We start from the raw sequence: 12,686 nt of genomic DNA, 5'->3' as shown, positions 1-12,686 counted from the left end.
CCGGTTGGCGGGGTCCCCTCTTGTCTGCACAGGCTAAGCTCGGTACCTGCCCCTCACCCTCACGTTCCCCTCTCAGCAGCACCTGTACCCCAGGTTGCAAGCATCAGTTTCCTTTCCCCTCCCCTCTGAGACCTTGAGCGACTTGGGGCAGGGGTGCTGACATCTTGTGTCTCCCGCCAGAGCCTCACACAGTGACTCTCCAGAATCCCTGAGTGAATGCGGACTGAAAGCACCTCGCTGGGTGTATTCTCAGCCTGCCTTCTGGAAACGCCAGGGCTTGGGAGTGCAGGCATGGAAATGAATTCTCAGAACAGAGGGAGAAAATCAAATCATGGGAAATTTAAAACTCCCTTCACTCAACCAAGAATTCTCTGTGTTAGCACATAAATCCAAGACCATAATCAGCCAACTTTATTGATCAAACTATCCCCTGACATGTGCTAGGCACCTTATATATGTTCTCTTGGTTAAGCCTCACAACAGCTTTGCTGTGATCCTAGTTTTACAGACGAGGAAATTGACTCCAGTCGGTTGAGTAACTTGCCCAAAGGAACTTAAAGTTGAAAAGTGGCCCCTGCCCATAGGGTAGACAGCACAGTGACACAGAAAGGGGTGTAACCCCAGGCAGCCCACTTGTGAGAAGCTGACTTGAGCCAGACTTTGCACAGCAGTGAAAACCGAGGCAGCCCTGGAAAGGAAGAGGGCAGGAAGGGAGGCGCGTGGAGGCTGTGTCTTAGGGCAGGAACGAGGGGGGTGAGTGGCCTGGGAACCGTGCGGCAGGGCTGGAGGGTTAACCTGAGAGTGGGGCCTTGAGATGCAGTCAAGGTGTAGTTCCAGGTAACCACCGAGGATAGTTCTATGTGTGCGAAGCGGTGTATTATGAAGATCAGTGTGGAAAATGGGGAGGGGTGAGGTGGAGGGGAGGGTCTGCAGGCGGGAAGAACAGTCAGGAGGCGGTTACAGTCGGCGGGCCAAGGGTGTTGGCCTGATGGAAGAGAGACTGAAAGGGAGTGATGGAGTCACTGGTCTACAAGGCTTATCTCAGCAGCTTCAGCTTGAGGAACTTACCACCCATTAGGGAAAATGAGGGAATGACTCTTTAATTCTTTAGCTGGACGGTCTGAAAAATATCAGGAATTAGCTCAGGGACTGTCAAGGGGAGACATCATTCTTTAGCAGGTGATGGATAGCCCAGATTCCTGATTTGCCATCTTTCCAGAACCTTCCAGCATGAGGCCTTCCAGACCAAATATGGAGAGAAAGGTCAGTATGAAAGAAAGGTTTGAGAGCTGGTGAGGCAGATGCCCATCAGAGGTCCTTCTAGTGGAACGTGTGAGAGCACAGAGCTGGGGCCAGGCCATCTGGATTTACACTGCGGCTCTGCTGCTCACTGACTGACCTCACGGTCTCCTTCTCAGCAGGAGAGGAGGAATCGCAGTGCCTACTGCAGAGAAAGACGGCAGATTTAACGCTCTTAGGGAATGCCTGAGACGTAGCGAGGGTTCAGTAAAGGTTATCTATTATTATGACTTTGGAATATTATTCAGGCAGGGCTAAAATAAGACTTGAAGGAGCTCTCATCTCAGACACTGAGGAATCTTATTCGGGAAACATTTCAAAAATAAGCCTTGGCCCACCTCCACACTTGGGGCCCAGCTAGACGCAGCACTTGCCTTTTGAGAACACTCTCCCCTGTGCGTATGCACGCGTACACATGCACACAGCTGCCATCTGGGTGGTGCTTGGTGCCACCGAGCACGGTTCTGGTGGCATCCCCAGAAAAGCCTCTTTGCAGCCTCCCAAGGGCAGCTGATCTTCCTGGAGAGAAGGAGCTGTGGCCTCCACAGTTTTCACCAAACCTCAGCGTCACCCTGAAGGGGCTGGTCAACATAAAATACCAAAGTTAGTTGTCTGGAAAAACAAAGGGGCCCTGGTGCAGACTGGAGCAATGGTCATTTCTAGGAGGTCTCAATGCAGCTAAAGGCGTCTGCATTCTGCAAGTCAGAAGAGAGGCCAGATTGCAGTTGATAACATGGGTGGCAGAAGAGCCTGAGGAGATACAGGACCAGAGATCAGAAAAACCGCACATACCTGTTAGCACCGGCAGCTCCAAGGACAGAGCTGGGGCTGCTGGTTCCAGAGCAGAGTGGAGATGGCCTGTCATGTGGGCTCAGTACCCATGGTGTCTGCAGAGGGTGGTCAGACTCATCTCAATGTAGCAGAACAAACCCTAGATGCCAGTTGATGCATTAATGCTGATGTGATCCATGGAGTTGGGGGTGAGGGGAGGACTTAAAGTTTTCTTAAAGTTAAATTTTACTATTTAAAGGGTTTTCAATTATTCTGAGATTGTAGCCTCTTCTGGTGTTTAATTACCCTTTCTTTTATGAAATAATGATGGTACTAGATGATGGGATTTTTATAATATATCCTTTCCTGTAGAGTAAAATGTTGCAAGCGGTGATCTCTATAACTTTTAATTTTTATTTTATTTATACGAAAGAAGCCAACATCTAAAAACCAATGTCTAACAATAATGTTGAAATGTTAAATTGGATTATATACAAGCTAAGGTTCAGGAGTGACCTGGGACAACAGTGTCTGATAGAAATTAACGTGAGCCTCACATGTAATTTAAAATTTTCTAGTAGTCACACTGTTAAAAGTAAGAGAAATAAGTGAATTTTAATAATATATTTTATTCAGTTCAGTACACCCAAATAGTATTGTTTCGACATATATGCAATGTAAAAAGTTTACTGAGACATTTTACATTCTTTTTTGTATGAAGACTTCTGCAAGATCCTTAAGCCTTAAAGCCCTAGGATGTCCACTGTCTGAAATGAATTAGCTTCTCCTCTATGCATGTGGAAAGGTACCACCCATGGAGAAGTGAGAAGACGGTCATTCAGCAATTTTCTATGTATTGTGGTTTGTATTGGGAACCCATAAGGGAGTTGAATCTATAAAGATTGGAACAAACAAAGAACTTCCTTTTGGATGTAAGGGCCCCAAGGCATCCCATACCTAGTATCGCCTTGTGAAGTGGAGGCCACCAGGCATGAATGAAGGTCCTCTGGGGACTCTGGGAGCCCCGTGTGGGGAGAGTCATGATGCAGTTGCATAGCTCTTCCACCAAGTACCCAAGAGAATTTACCTTTGATCCCAGGCGAGTGACAAACCATGTGGACTTGTTGTTGCTTTGTTTTGTTTTTGGTAGCTGAGGTTGTGTGTATTTATTGTCTATTGCCGCATAACAAATTCCTCCAAAACGTAATGGCCTAAACCAATAATGATGTTTATCATCTCACAGGAATTCAGGAATGGTCCAGATGGGTTCTTTCTTTCAGGGTCTCTCACAGTCATAATCAAGGTGGTGGCCAGGGCTACAGGCACCTGCACCTCAGGGCATGACTGGGGTAGGTGCTCCTCCAAGTGCCCTCACGTTGATGTTGGCAAGATTAAGTTCCTCTGAGGCTGTTGACTGGAGATCACTCTCAGGTCCTTGCCATGTGGGATTCCCCAGTGGGGTTCACCAAGGCATGCACGCCAAAAAGACAGAAGTCACAGTCTTTAGTAACCTAATCACAAAAGTGATACCCCATCACTGTAGCTGTATTCTGTTCCTTGGAAGCAAGTCTCCAGGTTCAGCTCACACTCACTGGGAGGAGATCACACAGGGAGGTAGGGATAGGGGACCATCAGGTGCCCATCACAATGCCCAACCAGCTTCCTGTGCAGTTCACTTTCCTGCCCTGTCCCACTTAAACCCTCCCAGTACCCTGGAGTTTAATAACATGCTCAACAATTCAAAATGCAGCAGTGTCGTGGAATAGCAGATTTCACTATTATTTTAAGTGTCTTTTATGAGCTGGAGGATTTCTGTAATATGAAGTAAAGGTGGCTATTGAAGCAAGAAACAGGAACAGTATATGTTTATGAGGACAAACAAATTAATCTGCATGTGAAATCCCAGGGAAATTGACATGAAATAAAAATTTCATGCTTTATGGTGTATCAGTGTTACCCATGAAATGAAATTAAAAGGAATTTGTGGCTTTACAGTTGTCACATTTTAGACTGCTTGTGTTTCTACTCTTCTAAAGAGTTGAGTTTGAACCTAGAGGCCAGTCACAGATGTGACATTTTATAATTTGCGGCCGTCTCCCTTTTCCCTATAGTTGAGAGCAGGCTTCCTTACACAGAACTGAGCTGGGGATGCATTGGTGTTCTCAGCAACAGGAACTAAATCGATTCTAAAAGCTGGCAGCCGTTCCCTGTCCCTGTCCTCAGGGAACTGACATTCTGCAAAGGTCACTGGGCCAAGCATCCTTTCTTCCTCACACATCAGTTTTGGTGGCAGGGGAAATGAGAGGAGGAGATGATGATCTCCATGAGGCTTCTTCAGGGCTAGAGCAATGACATAGGGAGACAGGCAGAAGTGGGGGAGGGAGGGAGATGTACCCTGCCCCCTGCATCTGGGAATCTATAGATTGTCTCTCCCATGTTCTCCCAGGAAATGACCCCCTTTATATCTTGAGTTTGTTTCTTTTGGCCTTTGTGGCCAGGGAGTTCGGGAAGTGGAACCTGTGAAAAAGGTAACCCATTCATGTCCTCTGCCTGAGGCTGGGCTCTGGAGTGTGCACTGTACCTCCAGGAATTGGAGGGACAAACCACAGCTTTCTGTTTAGGAGCAGATGTTCGTTAACCACCCCTAGAAAGGGGCCTCATGGAAATCACACCTCCTCTCACCTTTTCTGCCTCCATCTGGGCAACAAGTAGGGGCCCCTGTTAGCATGTCCCTCTGGCCACTCAGCCTGCAGTTTCCCTAACTCCCCATTACTAGTCAGGGGTGGCAGCCTGTCCCTCCCTTCTGGGCAGGTCACTGCAACTGCTGGATTCCAGAGCTCAGTAGAAACTGCTGTTGGGGTGGTGATTTGAGTGTGGGTATGTGGGTCCACATAGTGGGCAAGGCACAGAGTGGGCCTGAGTAACAGCTGGGTGCTTGGAACATTGCTGGCATGGAGATGTGGTGGTGGCATGGTGACAGGACATCCAGCAGGCCGGGGGTCACTAGCTGCAATGAGTGACTTAACTTCCCTATACCTCAGTGTTTTCATGAGTAAATCCATTAAACAGGAGCCCCTCATAGGGGTATTGGGAGCATTCAAAGGTGCTCAATACAGTGCTTGGCCGTAGGGATCCCTGGAGTAGTTTAAAAGCATCCCCTGAGGTGGATATTTTCACCTCCGTAAATCAGGGGCGAAGGCTTAGAGAAGTGAAGTCACTGCCAGGCTCCCAGTGGTGAAGGTTAGAGCCAGTGTGTCCCACCTCGGGCCTCTGGGTTTCTTTACACCATGCTGCATGATCTTTGTGTGACCTTTCCCCTTTATCAGTCTCCCCTCTGGGATCCAGAACCCCTTCAAGAGTTTGTCTTCTCAGACTCGGGGTTATTCTCAGCTCTCGAGGAGCCAGAGCGCCTTCGCTTTGTGTGGACATTGTAGTAATAAGAATTAAGCTCTCCTTTCTCCTTCATAGTCACTGAGGCTGCCTCCCCGTCACTCCCTCCTGATTTTATGCTTAAGAATAAAATCCTGAATGTTTATACTTTATGACCATGTCTTTTCTTCCCTGAGGGCAGCGTGGTGTAGGAGGAAGGCTTTGTCCGGGAGTCAGAGGATCTGGGTCCTCGCCCCAGCAGGCGCACCACAGGCCACGAGGGGCCCTGCTGCCCATTGAGAAAGTGGAGCTGGTGATCATCATAACACTGTTTACGGGTTGCTGCCAGTTTAATGAGCTTGTGCAATAAAATGAAAGGCATGTGCGCAGCATTACATTTCTGTGATAACAGACTGATCCTTGCTAAGTGAGTTTCTGACATGCCTGAGTTGGCACATGTTCAGGCGCAGGGGCGGGGCGGGGGTGGGCAGGGGAGCAGTGACTGGCTGGTGGAGAGATGGAAAGAGACTGAAGAGGGAGAAGCTCCAGCCCAGGGCCAAGGGTCAGCATCTCAGAGCCCTCTCTTGGGAGCAACCTCCCCCAGTAAGTGGCACTGAACACTCAAGGAGTTGGTGGTTCAGGAAGCACTTTGAGACCCAGCTGAACTTAGGAAAATCAAAAATCTTAGTAGTGTCTTTCTTTAAAGGAAAAAAAGAAACCACAGGTGGAAAATCAGCCCAGAGGAACGTGCATTATTCAGGAGCTTCTGTGGCAGTCGGACGGCAGCCCGGGGCTGGCATCTCTCTCTCAACACAGCGGTGGTCCTGCCCTTCCTCCTGGTTCCACCCCCCTGCAGATCTTTCCTGCTCACTGGCCCCTCTCTCCTGTAACACTCCTGAGTCCTTAATAAATTATAAACATGCTCTGTGGTCCGTCTGCTGGCGCCGGATCTCAGTGTTGGCAGCCTTTTCCATTCCCCTCGTGTCCCTAATAGATCTGGCTGTTTGATTAATCTTTTAGATTGCTCTCACGGAAAGCCGGCGCTCCTCACTACATCCAGTGTTAAGGATTTTTCTCAGCCCTTGGCTTTGTTGCTGCCAGTGTCCAGTGCTTGTCTCTAGGCAGGGCTGTCGCCCACCCTGGGCCTTGGAGGGCAGGTGGCTTGTGCACAGGGCTCAGGCCAGTGGGCCCCACCCAGCACCACCCCCTCTAGCTCCTGTGCCTTAACCAGGGTGAGTTCAAAGTGGGATACTAGGGACCTGGGTTTAGCTCATCTCAGTCACTCTGCAGGTGTGTGACCTTGAGCGAGATTCTGAGCCTCTGGTGTCTTCATCTGTGGAGTAAAAGTTCTCAGAGGCTGTCATGATGGTCAGATGAGACAAAGGATGATTCCAGGTACTGTGAGCCGTGAGCAGGGGCAGAAGGCAAATAGCACCAAGTCCCATGAGCCAGGATGCCTGTACCTTTGAGGTCTGAGGCACCACCCTGCTGCATGCCCTCCCAAAGCCTGTGCACACTCGAGGCGCTTACGGGACTCCTGCCCAGCCTGGGGAAGAGCCCCATCATCTGGGCACAGGAAGCTGGAGGGGGCTGACCCAGGAGCACAGCCCATGTCTGTTATGCCACAGATTTCTACTCGGTTTAGGAGACTGGACTGGGCCATCTCCAAAGCCCCTTCCTCTTCTGAACTGTGAGTCCGTGGCTGTAATTCAGAAGTTCTGAACATTGCATGGAGGCGGGATCAGCCTCAGTGGTGATAATAACTCTCGGTGCCTTTTACTCAGCATCTGCAAAACACCAGGTGTTCCGCCTGCAATATCTGCAGTCTTCAGAACAAGCCTGGAGGGTGGTATTTGTCCACATTTTATAGGTGACAACATTGAGGCTCAGAGAAGGTAAATGACATGCCCAAGGACACACAGCCAGTGCCCGGCAGATCCAGGATTCAAATGGACATCGCAGCGCAGGTTCCTTTCTCTGACATTGATGCTGCCTCCTTTGCTCTCTCCTCACCCTGTGAGGTCTCAGCACCCCTCACCCACTGTTGCACTGGCCAGACCACTCACCCAGGACACCTTGCCAGCCATGCAAGATCTGGTTCCACCCCGTGGAGGAGGAGTCTGCAGATTTGACCTTGATGTTAAAAATAATGAGTTACTGTTTGCCAACCATCTATTAATAATCTAGGTGGGGGGAATCTATAAGTTAAAAATTGTCTCCACTTTCTCGATGAAGAAACCGAGGCTTAGAAAAGTAATGTGGATGTCCAGCCACACAGTTGAGCCTCAGTTACAGAATATTTGTGACAGTTCCATTCAAATCAACCATGCTATTGAATGCCAGCCCAAATCAAAGCTTTTGACTGCTGACTCTGTGAGAACCTTTAGCAGGGGAGCCCTGTCTTACCGGTGAGCACGCAGCAGCCTGGAGAGGCGGGTGGTCTGCCCACCGTCCCACAGCTGGTCAGTGGTGTCCGGACCTTGGGGCCGGTGTACCATGAGCTGCCTCACTTGCACTCAGCCTGTGGGTCCAGAACTGTGCTGTGACTAAAACGCCGTACCCCATTCTCCATCTGTCCATCTCCACCTCACCCTGTGAGATCCAGCTCCTTCTCCTCCAGGAAGCCTTCTGCACCACCCCAGGCAGAGTCATGCCCACCTGTCTGCTCTCCCGGCCCCATGGGTGTGCATGCTGCTGCGTCACGGGGTTGATATGCCTGTCTCCCAGCTGGAGGCCTCAAGGCAGGAAAAGTGGCCCCTATCCCCAAAAGCTCTCTAAATGATTAAGTCCCAGTACCACCCTCCCGTACCAACTTGCCCCTGAATAACTTATATCACAAAAGCTGGGGCTTGGGGGGATCCTGTCACCCCCCCGAGGTGTGGAAGGGAAGCCATCGCTAGGCTTGAGTCACTCTGCTTGGTCTCCTTTTTCTCTCCATCTCTGATGGAGGCAAAGAGGTTCTGCTAAGTTCTCAGCTTTATTACCTTTCTGGAAAGGTGCTGACCATGTGCATTGCCACCAGCCCCTCTCTCCAGGCCTGTCCCTGTCCTCATGAGCCCTGCAGCACACCAGCCAAGGGGTCCTCCCAAGTCCACCTTGACAAGCCACCTCCCTTCTCCCTCCCCACTGCTGCCAACTTAGACTCAGGTCTGTGTCCAAAGATAGGTAAGAGCAAGGCCTCGTCTCATTGTGGCCATTTCAAGATACTTTCCTTTCCCTTTCTATGATGGTTATCTAATTGCCCCCAGAACTTAGTGGCTTAAAATAATAGGAATCACTGTGGGTTGGGAATTCGGAGCATCTTGGCTGAGTGGCTCTGGCTTGGAGCCACTTGAGCCGCTGTCATCTGGGGGCTTGACTGGAGCTGGCAGACTCCTGGCCCGGCTCATTCATATGGTGGGCAACCTGGTGTCAGCTGCGGGCCTCAGTTCCTCTGTACATGGACATCTCTCCACGGGGCTACTTGCATATCCTCATGGGATGGCAGCTGGCTCCCCTCTGAGTGGTCAAGACAGAGCCTGCAGTGCTTTTATGACTTAGCCTTGGAAGTCACACTCTGTCACTTCCATTATATACTGTTGGTCATATAAGCTAGCCCTGATTCAGTGAGGGACAGAGCTACATAGGGCTTGAGGATCAGTAGGTGAGAATCACTGTAAGCCATCTGGGAGGCTGGCTACCTACCATACCTTTTAAAACCATAAAAGGCTAAGACCTAGGAATGCATTTCCTGAATTTCTTTCTCCCTTTCTCTGTGAATAGGCATCTGGTATACTTTATTTCTATCCTAGAGCAAAGGAGATGGACATGGGTCCTTCCCTAGAGGAACTCATAGTCAAGTGGGGGAGACCATCTTGAGAAGTACTAGAAGATACACACACACACACAGTTATGGGAGCACAAAGGACAGGCCATTACCTATCTGGGAGAGTATGGAATACCTTCATTGCGGAGGGGACATTTGCTCTGGGTCTTGAAGGATGAGTAGGAGCTCATCAGGCAGAGAAAGGAGGAAGGATATTGTTTCATGCCGAAGTAATAGTGTGAGCCGTGGCAGAGAGTTAAGGAAGTATATTAAGGAGCAATTATGAAAGATCTTGAAGGCTGTGGTAGGGAGTTTGGACTTTGTACATCAGGAGCCACAGGAGGGCTGCAAGCCAAAGGAAGGCCTGGGCAGAGCTGTGTGGGGGACAGAAGATGACTGGCGGGGGTAGGGACTAGAGGCAGGAAGACTGGTCAGGAGGCTGTCACAGGAGAGCCATAGGCGTTTAATGGAGGCGGAGCTAGCAGCATGTGGTGAGACCTTGTCTCTGTGGGGCGAGCACAGAAAGGCCTGAAGGTCATGACTGACTTCTTCCACTGTCTCCTCCCCTGAGGCCTTTCTTTCCTAATTTTGGCTCCTTATGGACCATCCAAGCCCAGCCTGTGCTCTGGCCCTGAGCAGAACAGCCCACCTTTTGTGGAATAAGGTCTCTTATTCAGTCTTTGTTTTCATAGGAAAAAGTGTTCAGAATTATCAGTGAGGCCAAAGGGACGTCAGGCCCACTGGCCTAGGAAGGAGGTTCTTAAGTATTTTAGGCCACAGACTTCTTTGAGAATCTACATAAAACTGTGAACCATCTTCACAGAGGGAGAAAAAGAGCACTCACATACACAGTTTAGCAAACAATTTCAGAGGGCTCAGTCCCCTTGAAGTCCATCTTAGGGTGTCTGGACCCCAGATTAAAAATCTAGGAAGAAACTGGAATATGAAGAGAGGAAATGTTGGACTCACCAACCTTCTATTATTTACTTCCTTGTGTAATAGCCCTCCCTGTAATTGGACAGCCCCCGAAAGAGCAAGAAACAGAGGCCGCACTTTCTCAGGGACCCCTGGTTGGCACCAGCCTCCCTCGGCAGGTTTATTTTCATTATTATAGTAATTTTCAGGCTGAAGGCTACAATTTTCACTTGCAGCAAGGTATTAAATTGAAAGTACCCCAGATGTAATTGTCAGACAAAATGATCCTGGACACATGGAAATGAATGCTTTTTCAAGATGGGGGTTTTATTGTTTATGCCGGGGCTTGGAGGCTCTGCCTCTTTAAGCTTGCCAGATGTTGGTGTGTGGGGCAGGTGGTCAGGGTCAGCATGGTGGGGTGTGAAGCCTCTGCCAGTGGGGTGGGCATAGATTGGGGAGCAGAGCTCAAGATTTGGGGGTGGGTTTATGCTGCTACTAGGGACCATTGGGTACTACTGGGGCATGCGAGAAATCACACATTTATGTTCCATATCTCAACAACTTGGCTCCAAACACATGTTCCCCAAAGGTGGTGGGAAGTTGAGCACCAGTCATTCATTTTTGGAGCTTCCTTACCCTCCTCAGGGCTGGGTGAGGCACGAGGGTCTTGCCCAGGACTGTGTGGCTAGTGCAGCCCCATCAGATGCCAGGCATCTGTCCACGCTGGTGACCGCCACGATGCCTGTGGTTCCAGCGCCTGATATCTGCTTTTCCCCCACAGGTCTTAGTTGTCTCCTGCCTTTTCTTTCCCAGATGCACCATGCTGATGTACTGTAGCGACCTCCCTCCCACCAGCATCATCATCACCTTCCACAACGAGGCCCGCTCCACCCTGCTCAGGACCATCCGCAGGTAAGACACCCTTCCTGGTCGCTCAGCCCTCCAGGACCAGCACTTGATGAGGGCGTGTTTGCTTGCGGTGGGGACTGGCCTTGTGATAAGAATATCAGGTTTCTAACTACCTGCCACACTGTTCAACACACTCTACATGTATCCACTCGGTCTTCCTCACATCACCTCTTTCATAGGGAAAGACAGAGGCCTGAGGTGTTGGGGAGCTTGCAGAAGGTCACTGAGAGTCGTAGAGGGCCTAGTGGAGCCCTGCCCTTAACCTCCATGTAGGCTGCATCTAGAACATGAGTTCTAAGTTCACAGCTGCCAAGGGAGCTGAGGCCCTGAGAGGCTGAGTATGTACACCACCCCCAGCATCAGAGCAGGCACATGGTGGCAGAGGTACTGGTTCCAAAGTGCCAGCCACAGCGCCACCACACAAGGTCGTGTGTGAGCATGCCCACCAGATGTTTCCATGAGGACACTGTGGCATCTGAGAGAAGCTCCTTTCTAGGATGGCTACTCCTCCTCTTTCAAGGAGTGTTCTGATGCCATGTATCTCTGTCCCCCTCAATACACACACACACACACACACACACGCATATACTCACACATACTCGCGCACACACACACTCACATGCTGACACACACACTGTCAGGGGACTGAGATCTGTGCCAGCCCAGAGTAAGCACTTGATCAATGTTAGCCATCCCTGTATCTGCAGAGCTAGTGAGCTAAGGGGTACTTAAAGGGCACCAGACTCGGAGTCTGAGGACCTGGGGTCAAGTCCCTACCCTACCACTTCCCAGCCTTCTGACCTTGAGCAGGTCACTAACCACATCTGTAAAGATGATGTTAAAAGTATATTAGATATCTCAAGTTCTATCATATTTCCCACAATAGACCTTCCTCTTGGGAATGTCTCAGAAACATTTGGGGGGCATTATAATATGGAGGCCCCAGGCCCCCCAAGCTTCCCTAACACCATGTCTATGTTCTTGGGGGCACTTCAGCTGCTGCCCTCAAACTCATCCTTTCAGCTCTGAGACATAGTTCTCCTCTTCCAGCTGCTCCATCTCTTCATAATAGTGATAATGATACTTTATGATAATATTAACATGTTAACATATTTAGTCTAAAGAACTCCTCACTTCAGTTGGGGCCCCAGTTAGAGTCTCCGAAGTTCGGGTGCACGTGGTGAATGGAGGACAAGAGCCACGATGGGCTAGGAAGCGCAGGGGCCAGGGTTTCCGACTTCCTGTGTGGACGTGGGGCGCAGCCAGAGCTGTGGCCCCAGCACCTCTGTCCACAGGCCTGGAGGTCTGTCTCTGCTGTCCTGGTGCCCTGCACTCTGAGAGGGGCTTGGGGCCCATCAGAAGGTGCCCATGAATTGCCAGCCTCCACACCAGATTGCTGGGCATTTTGCTGAGAGAGCTCATGGACCCGTGTCCTGGCTCTCAGAAGCGTCCGATATAAGCCAGGTCCCTGGCTCAGGCCCAAGGCTAAGGCACAAAAACAGCAGGTTGGGGGCCTGAAAGCCATGAGTGAACAGACATGTGTCTACATCATCAGCAGGCTGGATGGAAGTGAATTTTAGGGGTGGGGGCAAGGAAGGTTATTTCTAGAATCTTCCAT

General features: G+C 50.1%; 1 protein-coding gene across 3 annotated transcripts in view; it reads left to right on the top strand.

Moving 5' to 3' along the window:
* The window catches only part of GALNT14 (polypeptide N-acetylgalactosaminyltransferase 14), a 157,623-nt gene that overhangs the window by 110,294 nt on the left and 34,643 nt on the right, over positions 1 to 12,686 (top strand). For all 3 annotated transcript variants that reach the window (XM_081156610.1, XM_081156612.1, XM_081156611.1), the window contains exon 3: positions 10,973 to 11,071. In XM_081156610.1, the coding sequence (XP_081012736.1) occupies positions 10,973 to 11,071 (99 nt within the window). The remainder of the gene's footprint in view (positions 1 to 10,972; positions 11,072 to 12,686) is intronic.

Source organism: Miniopterus schreibersii, assembly GCF_964146895.1.
Source record: "Miniopterus schreibersii genome assembly, chromosome: 13".
In the NCBI taxonomy this organism is placed as follows: Eukaryota; Metazoa; Chordata; class Mammalia; order Chiroptera; family Miniopteridae; genus Miniopterus; species Miniopterus schreibersii.
Note: the sequence above shows the minus strand (reverse complement) of the source record. Positions and strands in the feature narration are given on the sequence as shown.